This window comes from Salvelinus sp. IW2-2015, linkage group LG6.2 (genome assembly GCF_002910315.2).
Source record: "Salvelinus sp. IW2-2015 linkage group LG6.2, ASM291031v2, whole genome shotgun sequence".
Classification (NCBI taxonomy): Eukaryota; Metazoa; Chordata; class Actinopteri; order Salmoniformes; family Salmonidae; genus Salvelinus; species Salvelinus sp. IW2-2015.
In genome coordinates, this window is record NC_036846.1 from 3,085,248 (window position 1) to 3,104,010 (window position 18,763).

The 18,763-nt window shown below is 42.6% G+C and overlaps 1 protein-coding gene across 8 annotated transcripts in view; it reads left to right on the forward strand.

The window, feature by feature from the left end:
* The window catches only part of dlg3 (discs, large homolog 3 (Drosophila)), a 129,676-nt gene that overhangs the window by 92,067 nt on the left and 18,846 nt on the right, over positions 1-18,763 (forward strand). For 4 of the 8 annotated variants that reach the window (XM_070444188.1, XM_070444189.1, XM_070444191.1 and 1 more), the window contains 2 exons: positions 4,013-4,208; positions 4,916-5,018. In XM_070444188.1, coding sequence (XP_070300289.1) covers positions 4,013-4,208; positions 4,916-5,018 — 299 coding nt within the window. Of the gene's footprint in view, positions 1-4,012; positions 4,209-4,915; positions 5,019-8,663; positions 9,156-18,763 lie in introns of those variants that run through there. The other 4 variants (XM_023989889.2, XM_070444190.1, XM_023989890.2 and 1 more) reach the window with 3 other exon arrangements.

Sequence of the window (18,763 nt, forward strand, 5' to 3'; positions counted from 1 at the left end):
ACAAATTCTTATTTACACTGACGGCCTACACCGGCCAACCCGAGACGACGCTGGGCCAATTGTGCGCCGCCCTATGGGACTCCCAATCGCAGCCGGTTGTGATATAGCCTAGATGGAAAGCGCCTTTTTGATTTCACATCAAATATAATTGGGACTGGTGTGTAGGAGCCAAATAGGTCATATTGTATATTTGCATGTTTCCAATTCATGATGCATGTCTGTTTTATGTGTGTTTGCCATTAATCCCCTGTCAAGTGTCTGTGTACCCCCTCTACTGGCCAATGGAGAATACAGTTAAAAAGGCATACATTCTCCAAGGCCTACTGGGCGTGACTGGAATGGCAGCACACAGTCTTTTGACCATACCAGACCATGTTTACCATGCTGTTTGTTTCTTTAGTTTAATGATCAGAATTAGTTTTGGTAGAATTCTGTACATTTTTGTACCCATGTATTATTATTTTTCAACTTGAATCAAACTCTGGACATTGGATTTGTCTGCGTCAAGACTAACATTTCACCACTCTCCATTGTGGCTAAAGGACTAGGATGGAAATTGTATTGGGACAATTATATTGGACAATTTAGCCACTACAGGAACCATATGCAGATATCTTAGTATACAGTATGTCACTTGTTTTTATAGGCTATGTGACCTTTATTTATCCAGGTTAATCTCGTTGAGATAAAATATATTTTTCAAGTGAGACKTAATGACCAGAATGGTGTTTGTTTTTGAGTGTGCGTCTTTGCTGACCAATACCACAACCTGAACTGTTTAGCTGGGCGCTATCAGAGAGTAAAGAATGCTATTGGCCAGGACTGTTTGCCCAGAGACTAGATACTGTAAACACAACAGGAATCTACAGAGCAGTGCAGCAGGTGAGCTAATCAATAACTTGGTGTTGTTCTTCCATTGTGAATGCGCTCAACCTTTGACTGGTAAGCTTTGAGAGCATCACAGGGATATATACACATTAGCAGCAAGCCCTTCTATGGCCCTTCTATGGCCACTGGAAACCATTCATAGACGGGGGAAAGATTAGAACAGGGTAATCATAGTTTAGGATCAGTTGAATGCCTGAGTTAGTCTAAACTGTTAATCATTCATTGCGCCTGGTTTATTCTTAGCCACTCTGAGAGGCTTGAAATATCATGAACCGTCTGTCGCCTTTTCCATGTCAAATTAGAATGAAATAATAGGTCTAGGAGGAGAGAGGCAGTGGCGGTAGAAACGACTGGGGAATGTGAAGGTGAAAACTAGAAGAAGGACAAGAGAGCAGTCTTTCTTTCATCTGTATACACCAGCCCTGCATACTTTGGGCTTGTGAGCCTGTTACAGAGAGAGAAAGAAAGGGAGCTAATGTTTAACACAGACTTGGTCTGTGTCTGTCTGTCTATGTTTGTGGAAAATGTTGGTCCGCAGTGTCCACCATTAATCAGCCAAGCAGAACCAATTACTGGGCTGAGGCGAGGGAGAGCCAGAGCAGAGTGCTGGGGCAGCGCGACCCGCTAAACCCCACAGCCCACATCTCCATTCAGAGCATTAGGACTGGGCTGCCTCAGCCTCTGCCAAAACACTGAGGGGAGGGGGATGGCTGGTTACAGAGAGGGAGAGGCAAAGRGAGGGAGGGAGGGAGAGAGAGAACAAGAGCCAGAGCGAGAGGGAGAGAATAAGATAGACAGGCCCATAGAGGCATGGAGAGGGACAGGCATAGAGAGTAAACCCCAAGGAGGGGTAGAAGGAGGGGAAGGGGAGTCAGGTCCCAGAATTGCCCAAGCATTTTTTTCCTGATTTTAGGATTCCATACATGTGCTGGCACAAAACACACACACATTTACTTTCAAGAGCATCAGCACTCAAATAACTCAAACAGCATGTAGTCTGAAGGTCCTCCCATCAACATCCCACTTCCGCCGCCTTTTGCTGTGATACACAGCCCTCTGAGCCACACAAGGGAAGCCTGGGCAACAAAATGAGGAAGCATGGAACGGGGGAACCCACCCTGGCTGTTTCCTGTAGGATGTGGTTCTGTTCTGTAGAGATGGCTCTGATCTAGTCTGTGTGGGCGGGTGAGGGTTTAAGTCTTGTCCTGTTGCTGATGAGGAGTAGAATGTAACAGCCCAAAGTGGAGCTGTATCTCATCACAGAACATCCTGAGATTACGTCTGTACAGAGCGAGCCTCAACCAGAGCTCCTCTCACAAGCAGGGCAAAGATAGAGAGTGGGGTTAGGGGGCTTTGAGACGTTGCTTGGAGTTGAAGTAATAATGTAACACAGTCAATAGCCACCATGTTTGCAGTGAACATCTCCTTCTCCATGTCATTTGTGAGAGCTCACCCCAAGTGGCTGAGGAAGCGACTGTCATTCAGGAACAAACACAGGATCCTCAGGTAACCATGGTGATGCATGTGTCTGAGTTGGAATGGTCCAATACTGTCTGGTCCGATGTGCGGGGTACAGCGGCCCTCTTGTGTCGCTGCATGCGGTTATTTTTAAGATGATCTCTCGTGTGCTACTCACGTTTGTTATTCCGTTGTGTATGTGAGGGTGATGTTGTTTTTCAAAAAGGTATTCATCCTTCAGAAATATATATAGAAAGGCAGAATGGTACATGGATGACAGAAAGAAAAGGAGAGTGTGTATGTGTGTGGTCAGTATGGGCTTATTACATCTCTGTGACTCATCCTCCCATGTGGGAACAAACCTAATGCAGTAATTGTAAAAAGACTTGCCTACTATAGTTCCTGACTTTCACTGCCAAACAGGCTTTATTCATGAGACCATGGGCATGAATCTTAAATTTATGGACTCTCAATTGAGGAAATACATAATTTTTTAATGGTATTGTAACAATCCAGGATGTACTGATATGGGTTTTAGATCAATGTGAGATATTTATGTAAGTACCATCCAATCATTGCTCTAAAGTCAAATTGCCTTTCATTTACCTTTGTGAAACCATATAAAAACTTACCATGCCTCTTCACATGTTATACTAGAACAATCAGGGTTGTTTTCAGTCGGGACCTGAAACTAACGCTAGGAAAGTATGTATGCATTGGCTCCCATTGATGTAAAAAGGGTCTCTACAGCAACTTGGAGCACAGCCATTAGGGATTGAGTAGGAATTGTTATTGTGGACCGCAGGCTGAGTACTAGAGCGAAGACCACTAATGGGAACCATGTGGAGAGTTTTGTTGAGACGGGCTGTGTGTGTGTGTGTGTCAGCTTCTAGGGCATCTGCAGTGTGTCTTTGCCTTACAGTCTGAGGCATGTTCTCAGAAGTCTTTTGATGGTCCCTAGCAGTGGTTTGGCCTCTCCAGGATCCTCAGTCCAACACAGTCTGGAATTCAGCCTGCCTGATGATGACTCACAGCGGCTAAAGCTAAAACAGAGCTGCAGCAGGGGCAGTCAAGTGTGGGGCTGCTGCTCTGTGTGTGTGTGTGTGTGTTTCAGGGGGCAAATTGTTCATCCAAAGATGGCATGTCTTGGTGGGCACTGTTGCGCCAAAGCATTGTTCGAGGTGAAGTCGAATCATAATCATGTTCTTTCTATAGGCCTATTACCAGTGTAGTTCAGCATATTTGAAAGTGCTGTCTGTATTTAATTTCCTTTTTCTCCTTTTTTTTCGTTCCATTTGTGGAAAGGATGTTTAATACTTATTTGAATGCTGGGATTGTTTCCCCTGCAAAAGTATATAGAAAGTGCTACTCTTCAGGCTCTGCTGCAGCATATTCCAAGTATTGTATACTTACTGCAAAATGAGAGATGTGTCACCTTTTCCAGAATACAAGTTAGTCCCATGTATGAACAGATGTTGGTGTGGGCTGTTTCCTAAACTGCCTCTGTCTCCCCTTCTGTCTTTTTGTCTTTCATCCCTTTTCCCTCTTTCTCTCTCTCCTCCCTCTTTTGCTCTTCATCTCTTTCTCAACCTCTCTCTCTCCCATTTTCTCTCCTTACCTCCATTCTCACACTCTGTCTGTCTCCGTCTCTTTCCTGTGCTCCCAGTCCCGCCCTGCGCCCTGACGCTGTCGCTCTGTTTGGCAGGGAGCCGCGGAAGGTGCTGCTTCACAAGGGCTCCACAGGGCTGGGCTTCAACATTGTGGGCGGCGAGGACGGAGAGGGCATCTTTGTCTCATTCATCCTGGCTGGAGGACCAGCAGACCTGAGCGGGGAGCTGAGGAGGGGAGACCGCATCCTCTCGGTCAGTGGCTTATCGGTCCTCGCAACGAACTAACCAGCCAGCTAACCTGTGGCAGGGCTTACACATCTGAGATATTTGCTTAAAACATACTTACAGCAAGTTGCAAAACTTCTACAGTAGTTAGTGCTTTGTCATAACGACATAGAAAGCTACAGCTGTACATGGTTTAGCACTGAAGATTTACCATCAAAGACTTGCCTTTACAAATAGACAATTTTAGCAATGTAGAGAGGAGTAGACCCAAAGGGGTAACAGGATATAGATGATACGTTGGGCAGCATGGAGTCAAAGTAATCAAAAGAGACAGCATTGGATCATCTTCCAGTCAAGGTCACAGCTCTCATATAAATCAATAATCTCTTATAGCTAACGCAAGGCCCCCCATGATGACAGATGGGTACCTTTCTGGAGGGCACATCTGCTCAATGGCCCTGCTGGAATTGTGAACCAGGCATTTTCTCTAGTCACAATCCTCTTAAATCATGCCACGGTCATTCTTCCACTGATTGAAAACGAATCATCAAGCTGGTGATCCAAGAAAGAAAGGAATGATAGGCTGAGGCTCTCCTCCACATCCTTATGTCAAAGCCAGGTAGTATCATTCCCTTGTAGGCTAAATATCTCTGTGAGGAACAGTGCTGGTTGGTCCATTGACCTGGTAATCAAGGCTCCATGGCTGAGGTTCTGCCCTGTGCTGTGTGTCTCAGGTGAATGGGGTGAACCTGCGGAACGCCACACACGAGCAGGCAGCTGCAGCGCTGAAGAGGGCCGGCCAGACGGTCACCATCATCGCCCAGTACCGACCAGAAGGTAGGAGGTTCTCTCTCTCTCACACACACACACACACACACACACACACACACACACACCAAAAACCACACCAAAAACCTTGGCCAAGCCAGTCACACGCGCCATCGTGCACATGTTGATTTTGTCTGTGGACAGGTCGAAACACACATGAAACATTCATGGACATTTAGCTAGCTTGTGTTGCTAGTTAATTTGGCCTGGGAGATAAACATTGGGTTGTTATTTCACCTGAAATGCATATAGTCTTTTTTATTTTTTGCTGGATCTTTGTTGAATTTTGACCGGTAGTCATACACAATCATATGTTTCTCTACTTTGACGATTAATCCACAGATAAAATGGGAAACCTAMTTAGTTATCTTTGAATAATCTCTCCTCGCTTCATCTTTCAATCACCCACATGGGTTAGTGTGCTCATGAAAACCAATGAGTAGATGGAAGAGGGACTTGCAGCGCGTCGAGCAAGTCATATTTAGCGGTGTTTCCTCCGACGCATTGGTGCAGCTGGCTTCCGGGTTAAGCGGGCGGGTGTTAAGAAGCGTGGTTTGGCAGGTCATGTTTCGGAGGACACATAACTCGACCTTCGCCTCCCGAGCCCGTTGGGGAGTTGCAGCGTTGAGACAAGATCAAAATTGGGTTAAAAAAAGAGGTAAAACACACAAAAAAAAGAAAATAAACGTTGATCAGGCTGTTGATTGTGGCCTGTAGAATGTTGTTCCACTATTCAATGGCTGTGCGAAGTTGCTGGATATTGGTGGGAAATGGAACACGCTGTTGCACACGTCGATCCAGAGCATTCCAAACATGGTGGCATGTTTGGGGAGTATGCAGGCCATGGAAGAACTGGGACATTTTCAGCTTCCAGCAATTGTGTACAGATCCTTGTGACATGGGGCCATGCATTATCTCGCTGAAACATGAGGTGATGGCGGCGGATGAATGGCACAACAATGGGCCTCAGGGTTTCGTCACGGTATCGCTGTGCATTCAAATTGCCATCGATAAAATGCAATTGTGTTTGTTGTCCGCAGCTTATGCCTGCCCATACCATAACCCCAATACCACGGGGCATTCACAACGTTGACATCAGAAAWCCGCTCTCCCACACGACGCCATACATGTCGTCTGAAATCTGCCCGATACAGTTGAAACTGGGATTCATCCGTGAAGAGCACACTTCTCCAGCGTGCCAGTGGCCATCGAAGGTGAGCATTTTCCCACTGAAGTCAGTTACGACGCCTAACTGCAGTCAGGTAAAGAACCTGGTGAGAATGCAGATGGGCTTCCCTGAGACAGTTTGTGCAGAAATTCTTCGGTTGTGCAAACCCACAGTTTCATCAACTGTCCGGGTGGCTGGTCTCAGACGATTCCGCAGTTGAAGAAGCCGGATGTGGAGGTCCTGGACTGGCGTGGTTACACGTGGTCTGCGGTTGTCTGGTCGGTTGGACGTACTGCCAAATTTGCTACAACAATGTTGGAGGTGGCTTATGTTAGAGAAATGAACATTCAATTCTCTGGCAACAACTCTGGTGGACATTCAGCATGCCAATTGCACGCTCCCTCAAAACTTGAGACATCTGTGGCATTGTGTTGTGCGACAAAACTGCACATTTTAGAGTGGCCTTTTATTGTCCCAAGCACAAGGTGCACCTGTGTATTAATCATGCTGTTTAATCAGCTTCTTGATATGCCACATCTGTCAGGTGGATGGATTATTTTGGCAAAGCAGAAATGCTCATGAACAAGGATGTAAAGAAATGTGTGCACAGAATTTCAGAGAAATAAGCTTTTTGTGTGGAAAATTTCTGGGATCTTTTATTTCAGCTCATGAAACATGGGACCAACAATTTACATGTTGCGTTTATATTTTTGTTAAGTATATGTGTACATTTATTTTTCATCACTTGCGCACACAACGTGTCTGTTCTAGTCAGGGTGTAACCCACATACTTTACATTTTAGTCGCTGTCATCCAAAGCAACCTCAAGTCAGTTTATGTGCAGTAGGGGGCTGCTGAGCAACTGCACAAACAGCTCATTCTTGCTTCTACTTCCAAAGTCATCTTGATCTTTATGTTGTGGAACAGATGTGCTGAATAATCATCTTGGTCTTACTGAAGACTGAGTTACATGAGGGGCATACAGGCGGTCTAGTTAAGCAAACCAGCGCTTACATTATTTGTATTTCTTTCTTTAAAGTGTAGACCTACTAATATAAATATATACTCAACAAAAATATAAATGCAACATGCTACAATTTCAAATATTTTACTGAGTTACAGTTCATGTAAGGAAATCAGTCAATTGAAATAAATGAATGATGCCCTAATCTATGGATTTCACGAATGTGAATACAGATACAGTATGCGTCTGTTGGTCACAGGTAGGGGTGTGGATCAGAGAAGCAGTTAGTATCTGGTGTGACCACTATTTTCTTCATGCAGCGGGACACATCTCCTTCGCATAGTTGATCAGGCTGTTGATTGGAGCCTGTGGAATGCTGTCCAACTTCTCTTCAATGTCTGTGCGAAGTTTCTGGATGTTGGCGGGAACTGGAACATGTTGTCGTACACATCAATCCAGAGCATTCCAGACATGCTCAATGGGTGACATGTCTGAGTATGCAGGCCATGGAAGAACTGGGACATTTTCAGCTTCCAGGAATTGTGTACAGATCCTTGTGACATGAGGCCATGCATTATCACGCTGAAACATGAGGCGATGGCGGCGGATGAATGGCACGACAATGGGCCTCAGGGTTTCGTCACGGTATCGCTGTGCATTCAAATTGCCATCGATAAAATGCAATTGTGTTTGTTGTCCGTAGCTTCTGCCTGCCTATACCATAACCCCACCATGGGACAGTGTCCACAACGTTGACATCAGCAAACCGCTTGCTCACAGGACGCCATACACGTCGTGGTCTGCGGTTGTGAGGCCTGTTGGACGACCTCCTAACTAATCAAAAATTACTTTAAGGCGGTTTATGGTAAAGAAATTAACATTCAATTCTCTGGCAACAACTCTGGTGAAAAAAATAAAACATTAAGGGGATGCCTAGCCAGTTGTACAACTGAATGCATTCAACAGTCTTCCGCATTTAACCCAATCCCTCTGAACCAGAGAGGTGCGGACATTCCTGCAGTCAGCATGCCAATTGCACACTCCCTCAAAACTTGAGACATCTTTGGCATTGTGTAGTGTGACAAAAATGCACATTTTAGTGTCCTTTTATTTCCCCCAGCACAAGGTGCACCTGTGTAATGATCATGCTGTTTAATCCMCTTCTTGATATGCCACACCTATCAGYTGGATGGATTATCTTGGCAAATGAGAAATGTTCACTAACAGGGACGTAAATACATTTGTGCACAAAWTTAGAGAGAAATAAGATGTGTGTATGGAACATTTCTGGGATYTTTTGTTTCAGCTCATGAAACATGGGACCAACACTTCACATGTTGCGTTTATATTTTTGTTCCGTGTACAATATAGTAAAACCAATGTTTCAGAACCACGTGACATGTAAATGAAACGTGTCCAAATATGTTTAAACTACTGCAGTGCTATAGGCTTGACAACATGCAGCCCTTACCTGGTCTGGCTTTGTTATCTTGAAGAGAGTCTGGTTTGCAAATGAAGACAGTACAGAGTGTTGTGTGATTGGCTGCTTGTGGCGGGATTCAGATTCTGCTTACATTCGCTGTACATCCAGGCTGAAGTGTAGAGCCAATTGCAAGTCGGGCAACCGAAGGGCTGTGTTGTCCTTTCCCCTATTTCAAGTCCAAGCTCCTGTGTGCAGTGTATCCGTCTTTGCGGTCACTGGACTCGGGAAGGAACAAGGAAACAAAGCAAACCGGAGTGAGGGCCGGCAGAGGGACGCGAATATAAATACAGAGCGTGCGCGAGGAAATAGCTAGCCTGCTAAAACGTAGTAGGAGAAGAAAGGAAAAGGTGGAAAAACAGGAACTTTCTCAGCATCACCCAAATGTGGAGGGGGGATGGGCATTAATATACCACGGGCTGTGAAGTAACACAGAATTGCACCGAAAAGAGGTGAGGAAATGAACAGGAATAACTTTTCTCTCGTGTAAATAATACACTGGAATTTCATTGGAACCAGGCACACATGTTGTCGGTACGTGTCTTTTGCTATCGTCTTGCAACCTTTCTGAGCCGGTTAACGACAGTAACTTGCCATTATAGCTAGATATGGTTTTCTGTTGCCCATGCAAATTGCGTGGTAAACTCAATTGATTAGCTAAGCCTGCTACGTGGATTAGCTCCTGTTTTCGCCCTTTGTTAAATGCTATTCTTAGCTAAGGCCGATGCTAGGATCAGTGTGGAATTAGCTAGGTAGATACAAATTAATGTAACATTGGATTCTATGCCGCTAAGTTACTGTAGCTAGCAATGTACCCTTGGCTCGCCAGCTTCCACCAAAGGTAGCTACCTAACTTAGTTGGCTAGTTCATTAATTTAACTACCTGGTTAGTTAGCCAAATGAATTAACCGACGCAGTCTAGCTTGTTGGCTATGTGTCAAGAGGGTAGCTAAAAGTGTTACTGTAGGTAGACTTATTAGTCAGCTAGGTACAAATGTTGAATTATAGCGCAAGAGTTTGTAATGTCCAAAGTAGAGCGTCAGGACTTATCTAAATTACTGCTGTCAGTGTTCTTATTGATTTGTAGACACGAAAGGCATCTTTGCTCATTAGCTGAAAATATATATATCGTTTTTTAAAACTTTTCTTGCCCAGTCCAGGGACCATACAGTATGTTAGCAAAACAAGTAACGTCTTCTCAACGTTTAAAAATGAACCGATTTGGTAGACATTATTTTGACCTCCAGAATTCATTGGAGGAGGAAGTTTAAACTAACTCTACTACCTAACGTTACTAGAAATGTATATTGGCTGCGTAAAGAAAATATTACTGTTATAAACTAATGTTCTAACGTTCCAGTTCTACACACTTTTCCGTTGAGCGGAGATCATTTCTGTTAACAATTTCCTGAAATGCTATTAATTTTGCCATGGCTAGTGCGGTTTTGTTTGGCTCAAATATTAGCCTATAACAATGTTCGCTTTTTTTCAGTGTTGTGGTCGAGTCCCTTTGGCAGAAGTCCAAGTACCAGCCTACTTTATTTTATAGACATAGCTGAGAACGTCAAACTATGCGCACTCTTCAATAGGACAGAATGCCCTGTGTTGTGATTCTGGATAGCAACAATGACAAGAAACTGGGGAATTCTAAGTGACTCTTTCAGTTCGTTTTTTCTTGTTCTTGATACCACGTCTTGTTTTGATTGTCATGTCTATGCAAAAATTCGCTAGCTACCTAACCATCAACTGATGTATTTTTGACGTGCTCATTGTGCAACTTTATTTATGTTTTAAATAAACATTGGAAAACAAATAAAGTTTACATGTCAACAAGCTAAGCCAACCCTGTCTGTTTTGCTCCATAGTGCACGCGTTGGTTTTGTTGCCAAACAACCAACCCGTCTATACTCAAGGGGAGAGAGACATAGCTAGACTGTTTTACTATTAAACGCAATACTGGTATTGTTTGAAATTTTGTAAAGCAGTGTTTCTTAACCAGTCAAAACTAAATGGTTGACTGGTGGTTACAGCTCACCAGTTGATGTAGGCTGTGGCACATCCTTCCCACTTCTGAGAACAGAACCCTCACTGCTATGTGCACAGTGCAGCTAATGTTTTGCTTCTCATAAGAGCCTATCCAGTCAACYTGCAAATCCAAGTCAGGAGAAGTTGAGTCGCCAATGGTTGTGCCATGAAAATCGGGACTCAACTACAACACTTATTTTAAAATATATATTTTCTGCGTGCTTTCTATCTGGTATAGCCTACCTGGCTGGCATGAAAATGAACCATGGGAAAAGCCTCCTCCATTTGCTATTTAAGTGTGTAGGTGTATTTGTCCTCTGCCCCTGTTTGGAGACAGGTGCATGGTAATGGTCCATTCTAAATCAAAATAATATATGTAAAGATGAGCTTAAATCAAGAATAGTCTGATGGGTGACCATATTAGCCTATCACTTGTGAATGTTTCTTGCCTTACTCTGGGCATCAATGTAAAAACATATATATATTTTTTAATGTAATTCTAGTCGCACACCTCATGTAGCCTAGCCCTTAGGCCTATACGGTTTGTATCACAACTTCAAAAGTGGCCAAATAATTTCTTAAAATTAAGCACATGAATCCACTTTACAAGGGGTGTAGAGCCTAACTGACATACGTAAGCAGCGAGTGAGTTTCAAGTTTGGGGAAGAAAATGTTCACCATTAAAATGCAACTTTATAATTAAAGCATTACATGTAAATCGCATTTGCGGTCACTTTTGATAATGGTGTTTTCCTGTTAATGGAACATTTGCTCTTAAAGCCTACTGCTGTGTGCGCTTTGCTGCGCTTATAATGTGAAGAAATAAACTATTAGGCTATCAATATTTTAAGCTAAATGTTCTGATCTGTTGCATCATCCTCATTGCGTAAAAAATAAAGGGTTTTTGATGCTAGTGGATGTATTAATTTGGGATCTATTGCATCCCACAACTGTCCCAGACTATGTTTGGAATATTTATTTCTCGCACAGAATAGAATAGGTTGACTTTTGTACAATGGGGGATAGTAGATTGACATAGGCTAGTGCTTTTGCTGTTTGTCAGGCCTACTCATGTTGGCTGATGAAATGTAAATGTGGACACGTGCATTTGGATAAGGACACATGCAGTTGCGTCTGCGATGTCTGTCTTCACTTGTAGCCTGTGAGAAAGACCCGATCACATGATGGAGAYCCATGTGAGTGAGAGGTGCTTCAGAGCACGCAGCACTCGGGGAGAAGGGAATTATTGTATTTAGCCCAAAGGCACAATGGCCAATGGACGCAAAAGGCATGGATTTTTTTAGGCGTCATTACAGCCACACAAAGGGGATGCTGCCGGGAAATTCGAGGCATTATCAAGTGCTTGTCAAATTGTGAATGAGAGGGGCCTCTCGAGTGYACCAGTGGTCTAAGGCACTGCATCACAATTGGCACAGCGTTGCACAATTGGCAAGGCGGCGCACAATTGGCACAGCGTCGTCCGGTTAGGGGAGGGTTTGGCCGGCTGGGTTGTCCTTGTCCCATCGCGCTCAAGTGGCTCCTGTCGTGGGCCAGGCACACTGACACTGTCGCCAGGTGTACGGCTTCCAGGTTAAGCGAGCATTGTGTTAAGAAGCAGTGCAGGGTTGTGTTTCGGAGGACGCACGGCTCTTGACCTTCGCCTCTCCCGAGTCCGTACGGGAGTTGCAGCGATGGGACAAGACTGTAACTACCAATTGGGGAGAGAAAGGGGTAAAAAATACAATAATTGTGAATGAGAGACTGACGTGTGTACAGCCTGCTCAAAAAATGCCTTTCAAACAACTTTTTTTCAAATCCTCATTAGTTGCATGTATTAAAAATCTAAATGTATAGGCCAACTCTTGTAGAACAACTAAAGTTACATTAAGAACTCTTAGCATATAGGTCTACCTATTTMTTTTGTTAACTGCTCAACACAGAATAGCCACGTGCACACTCCCTCAAATCATTTGGAGAAAATATCCTTTATTTTATTCAGCTTTGTTCAATTGTATTCCTCATACTATAAAGTAATACAGTGCCACGGAATTCTAAGCAAATTGTGTTTCCTAAATGAGCTACTGTAGCCCACAGCCATATGGCATAGCCAGATCAGGACCTAACATAAGGAACTCTGAGTATGCTATTCTGTTCTTATGAAATAGACTACATTTTCTTCATATCATTTTTCTTTAAACCTGTCTAAAATATATAATTGATTTATTGTGAAGGTGTAGGCTATATTGCATAGTTTTGTTAGACTAAAATGTAGATGTTCCAAAGGTCTGCATCAGTGGTTTGTAGGATGTGTGGAAGCCAGGAGATGCTAAATGTGCATGTTAATTAACGGTCAATTACCATGAGACCGGCAGTTATTTGCTTGTCAATCACCGGCTGATTTAAATTTCACGTCGGCCACAGCCCTAGCTCCAATGACTGCAAATTCCCTCCATATTAAAGGGATAGTTCGAGATTTTGGCAATGAAGCATTTTATCTACTTCCCCGGAGTCGGTTGAACAGGAACAGCTAGCAATATCTTAAAATCACATTTTCCATAGTGAATGTACGATGCCTCAAGGCATGRCAATACAATAGTGCCTTTTGTAGTATTGTGCTTTTACTGTTAGACAATGAAGGACACTCACAAATCAGTATTTGTTGGAAGTACTGGCAGTACTTAACCAGCCCTAAACAATGAGGCGACTGTTGGTTAATGGACCTCCTCCACTAGTGCTCTGGGGCCTGTTGCACCAGTTGGTCGTAATTGGGTCGTTACATACAACGTAAAATTCACTATACGCCGGACTTGAAAAATTATACCTGTTACTCCACCTGGGAGTAAGCCCTTCTATGAGTTACACCTGGGTGTGGATTCTACGCCTAGTAGGGAGCAGGCGTATGGTGTTCATTTGGGACTATCCTCATCATGATACCCACAGGAAATGAGTTTCGTGTTCATATTACACAACCTCCGCGGGTTTTTCGAGTTACCTATGCTTGAGTCAATAGCAAAATAATACACTTGATTTATGCTACGTTATAACATGCTGAATGTGTCTGATAGATTTAGCAAACAAATACATGAGCTACCACCTCCACTTGTTTGCCCAGCRAGAGGTAAAATAACCAAATTTGCCTACAGCCGAGAGCATGTGAGCAGAGTTGGAAATCCCGCTCCATGAGCAGTGCACCCGCTCCAGCACTTCATGTTCTTTCCAACCGCTCCGCAAAGAAACCCTCAGTGTTCACAGGAAGAAGAAAAAAATGCAACTCCAAATTCGGTACATTCATTAAAATCACAATTTAACCAACACCCATCTATTTTAGTGACTACCTCGACCTACCAGTTGATTTTTAAGTATTGAAACCAAACTATATGGATTTGAATGAAAAGTATTTGAATAAAGGTGAATGTAAGAAGCGCACATTTCAAATAGGCTTCATGTCATATTAAACATAATATGAACACACTAGATGGGTCAGGAGCCAGACAGGGAGCCTAAGAAGGAATGAAAAATAAAGGATTTAGGCTATATTATTTCAAGGCTATAGCCTACAAAGAAATGCATTGTGAAAGATTTGCGAGTGTGACACAGTAGGCTGGTAGAGACATAAAGCAGTCAGCATTTCAACAACATTTTGTTTTATTAAATCATTATATTCTATAAATTGCACCTATAGACTGTGACCTAGAATTAAATACAAATGAAATGTAAAAATTACTTTGTGCCTTTGAGTACATTTTTTGAAACACGYGTTTGGCCAGTCTGTGGCTTCAGGCTATTGGGCCAAAATCAATTAGGGCCTATTGAATAGATAATAGAACAACACTGAATGAAATGTTTAGTTTTTAAAGTAAAAATAAAATATTTGTTGGTTATAAATACTTTGCTACGATGACACTTATCTACCCACCTCGGTCCTTTCTTTTAGCATGTGCACGTAGTAATAAGTACACCATGCTTTTGGGATACGTTTCTTTTCATATTCCACAAGGCTTCTTTAGTTGTGGACTCTACATCACCGCACTCCCTCTTGCTCTTTGTCCTCATCTTTGTAAGTCACCTTGATTTAGCACCTGTGTGTTTTATCAGTTTCTTTATGAAAATATTTAGCTAACTCCATGACAGTAGCTAAAGCAAGGGGCAATGCCAGCACACAAGTAAACTACAAATGCATGCTGGGCATGCCCTGATCTCCTGAAGTGAGCGCTATTGGAGCGACACTCCCACCTTTGGGAATCTCGCTCCACACTCCAGTGAAATTGGGCACGCTCCTCGCGCCAGCTCCGTTCACATACTCTGGCCTACAGACGAAGATTCAGTGACACAAAATCAGACAATTGGTCAAGATATAGGCTTGACCAAGAGCAAAATAATCCCCTTTTTTTAATACTGGGCTACATAGCTAACATGCTTGCAAAATGTTTTGATCAGTGCTAATAGATGAGCAAACTAGACTAAAGATTATCATGAGCATTCGCCTCAATTTAAACTTACTGCAAGCTCTACAGAGATGCATTCGGAACGTTGGTGGTGTTGCAATGTCGTTTTCCGTCCGACATTCTACTTACTTTTGTACTACCTGAAAATTGAGACGCGCCATATCATACCTTCCGCAGCTATCGGGCAGTGTTGTCACTTGGTTCTTTTGATCTGATCTATAGGCTGTTCATCAAAGTAGGTTATTTTGCATTGATAACCAAATATAATCTCAGCAACCTTTCAACCAGWAAACCAAACAAGAAGAATCCACCCAAAAGGGTATTTTGTTTTAATTMAATAATTAGTGATTCCAGGTAGGGCTGGGCAATATATCAATTGCATTTTATTATTTCAAATTTGTTTTAGAAGCGATGTTCCAAATCCCTGTATCACAAGAATCAAGGTTTTTATGAGTGTTCTATCTCTTTTTGGTCTCGTCTCCTTCATTCCCTCTGTACTGTGTACACTGTGTACCTTCGCACACAGACACCAAGCCCCTCCCCCTGCCACTTGCAACAAAGGTGAAAGATATACCTTGCTACACTAATTGGGCGTATATGGTTTCTATCTACTTTTTGAAAATAATTTGTGAAATATTGGGTTTCTACATTGTGTAAAAGCACTATATTCCCATTGAGAAGCATTACATAAAAAATTGTAAACTCTCTTTAAAAGTGGCAGGTTTGTGATGACAGGCAAGAGTTCTGTCATTCATTCCTATCTATGATCATTGATCTCCTGAAGAAAAAATCACTTTTTCCTTTCCTTTTTCCTTTCTTTCTGTGCCCCCTGATGTTTAGATATACTGGTAAAGTTACCAGGTTGTTAGCTAGCTAGCCAATGACGTAACATGACTTAACYAAGTGCAAACATGGTTAACGACCCGTGAGTAGTTTTAGAAGGCCCACAATATGGTTTATGAATGTAAAATGCGGTCTCGGCGATCCGCTATAGGAAGATAAAAATGTTGTGCCTGTAATATGGGTCAGATCTTGTAACCTGGTTGGACTACAAGCCAGGCGTTTTCACTGTAGTAATGGTGCAACCATTACTTTTTCTCTCTACTCGGAAACAACGTTACATCGAAGCCTTATCATTACAACAATTATTATCTGGAAGATTTCTTTGCTAGTTGCACAGTGCTCCCAAAATTAAACTCCTGGTCGCACAGCAAAATATTTTGTTGCATATGCGACAGGGGTGTACCTGTTCACCAAACCCAATGTTTGGTGCGAAAAATAAATGTCATTCACTATGTTCAGCATTCACCATGTTCCGTGCATTGTCTGTGTGACGCGATTATTATGTTGGGCCTCAAGTTTCCACTCTGATGTTGCGTTTTGTAAACGTTGGAATTTACCAGTTAAATCGTAAATACCAGTTGGATACAGTCATTTGATTTGAACTCGTTGCGAAATGACAATTGGCAAATGGCCAACAAACTGTCTCAACCATAAACTAAAAGTACAGCTATATCATGCTTGTAAACAAATGATTCAGTTCAAAAACCACATTAATAGATAAATGCAATAAAACCTTTATTCAAGTCTAACTGCCAAAAATGCTGTTCTAAAGGCCCTTTTCTTAGTAGTTGATGTCAGAGGTCACCATGTGGGAGAAGTGGGTGCTCAGGATGATAGACGAGTTTCCCACTAGTAATTACTATGGACCGTTCAAGTAGATTTTTCAGTTGCATGTGGTAAATTCCCACTTTCTACTTGTTTACCAATGCACCATGACACTGCCTCCTTCAGTGCCAGATGCACACTTGTGACTCTCATAATAGTAATGTGATGGGTTGTCACTGTTAAAGGTCCAATGCAGCAGMTTTTTTTCTCAATATCAAATCTTTTCTGGGTTTTAAGTACCTTACTGGAAGTGGGGGGGGACAACCGTAAACTAGCTTTTATTGGCAGGTTTGGAACTCTTATTGGTCTAACTAATGTACCGCCTGGTGATTGCACCAGGCAGGACAAAACTCCATTCCACCAAAACAGGCTGAATTTTCAGGAGGCCTTTTCAAACAGGTCTTACACTAAAAGGGCATTAGCAGCATTTTCACAATTGCACAGTATTATTCAAACCGTATAGTGTGGAAATATATATATATTTTTAAAGAATCCCGTTTTCGACTTCACTGGGCCTTTTTATGTAAGCGCAACACAGTTAGCCAATTCATTGAAAGCTTTGGTTTGCTAATATAGGTGGGTACTTCCTGTTTGCTGAAATTGGTGCAAGAGGGAAGTTCGTATAGTGGCCCGAGCACTTTCACGAGATGCTGGAACCCCCTATTCTCAACCACCGAGAATGGGCGCATATCCACGGCTATAAACCAAAAACTGCATATAAACAAAATAGCGTACCTATCGCTCTTGTAATTTCTTTGGTCAGAACCGGCTACCAAGGGCTACTTGAATGCATAGGGGAGCCAATGTTGTTTCTTTGCGTTTCTGTCTTGCTCTGATATACTGGGGTGCCGTCAGCGTATTTGTCAACATATTTGAAATGTTGGCAGCTGCATAGGCCGTTTTCTTTGAGCGTGGCGACATACTGTTAACGTTTTATCCACAACTCTGTCCATCGCCYTTGTAATCTACTTGGAAGCCAAGATTTAAACAATGATGGAGGATCTTCTAATTCTGGTTTATCAACCCCACCACTCGCCATCGTACAGAACTAGTTTCCGGCTGCACCTCACAAAGGCCAGTTTGAAATGTGCCAATTAGAATTTTGATTATAACGTGCGCATAGGCTGCTGTAGTTTTAACAGAATAGCCTGAAAGGTTTTCAGGTCAGATTTACTTGCGGCATTGGCCTACAACACTGCATAGTTATCCTATAGGCCTAGTGTTTTCATTTGGTTAATATTTATGTATTCATTTTGGTGCACAACACGTACTGAACCAAGGTCCTCGTATCGAATACCTGTACCATCAAATGTTATTTGTCATATGCGCCGAATACAACAGGTGTAGACCTTACTGTGAAATGCTTACTTACAAGCCTTTACCCAACAATGCAGTTTAAGAAAATATTTACTAAATAAACGAAAGTGCGGGAAAAAACTAAAATAAAACGAACACAATAAAATAATAAGGCTATACAAAGGGGGTACTGAGTCAATGTGCGAGGATACAGGTTAGTCGAGATAATTTGTACATGTATGTAGGGGCAAGGTAACTATGCATTGATAATAAACAGCAAGTAGCAACAGTGTAAAAACACCCCTAATATGTGACCAAATTGGACACACTTTAGAGCCCTGGACATGCCTCACAAACTTTGGAACTGCCATGAGGTAACAGCCTAGTAATGGGCGCTGCTTAGAAACCATTATCAGTAGCTCCGGATGGCTGCCGTTTCATGGGCTCTTAACCAACCGTGCTATTTAAAAAATAATTTTTTTGTAACTTATTTTGTACATAATGCTGCTGCTACCATCTCTCTTATGACCGAAAAGAGCTTCTGGAAATCAGAACAGCGATTACTCACCTTGAGCTGGATGAAGAATTTCTCTTTAATGAGTCGGACGAGAGGGAATTACTCCAGAGACCAGAACCTTATCCCGGTCATTCACAGGAGAAAGAGACAGAAAAGATATCGGGGTGCCCAGTGAGGATCCGCCGATGAGT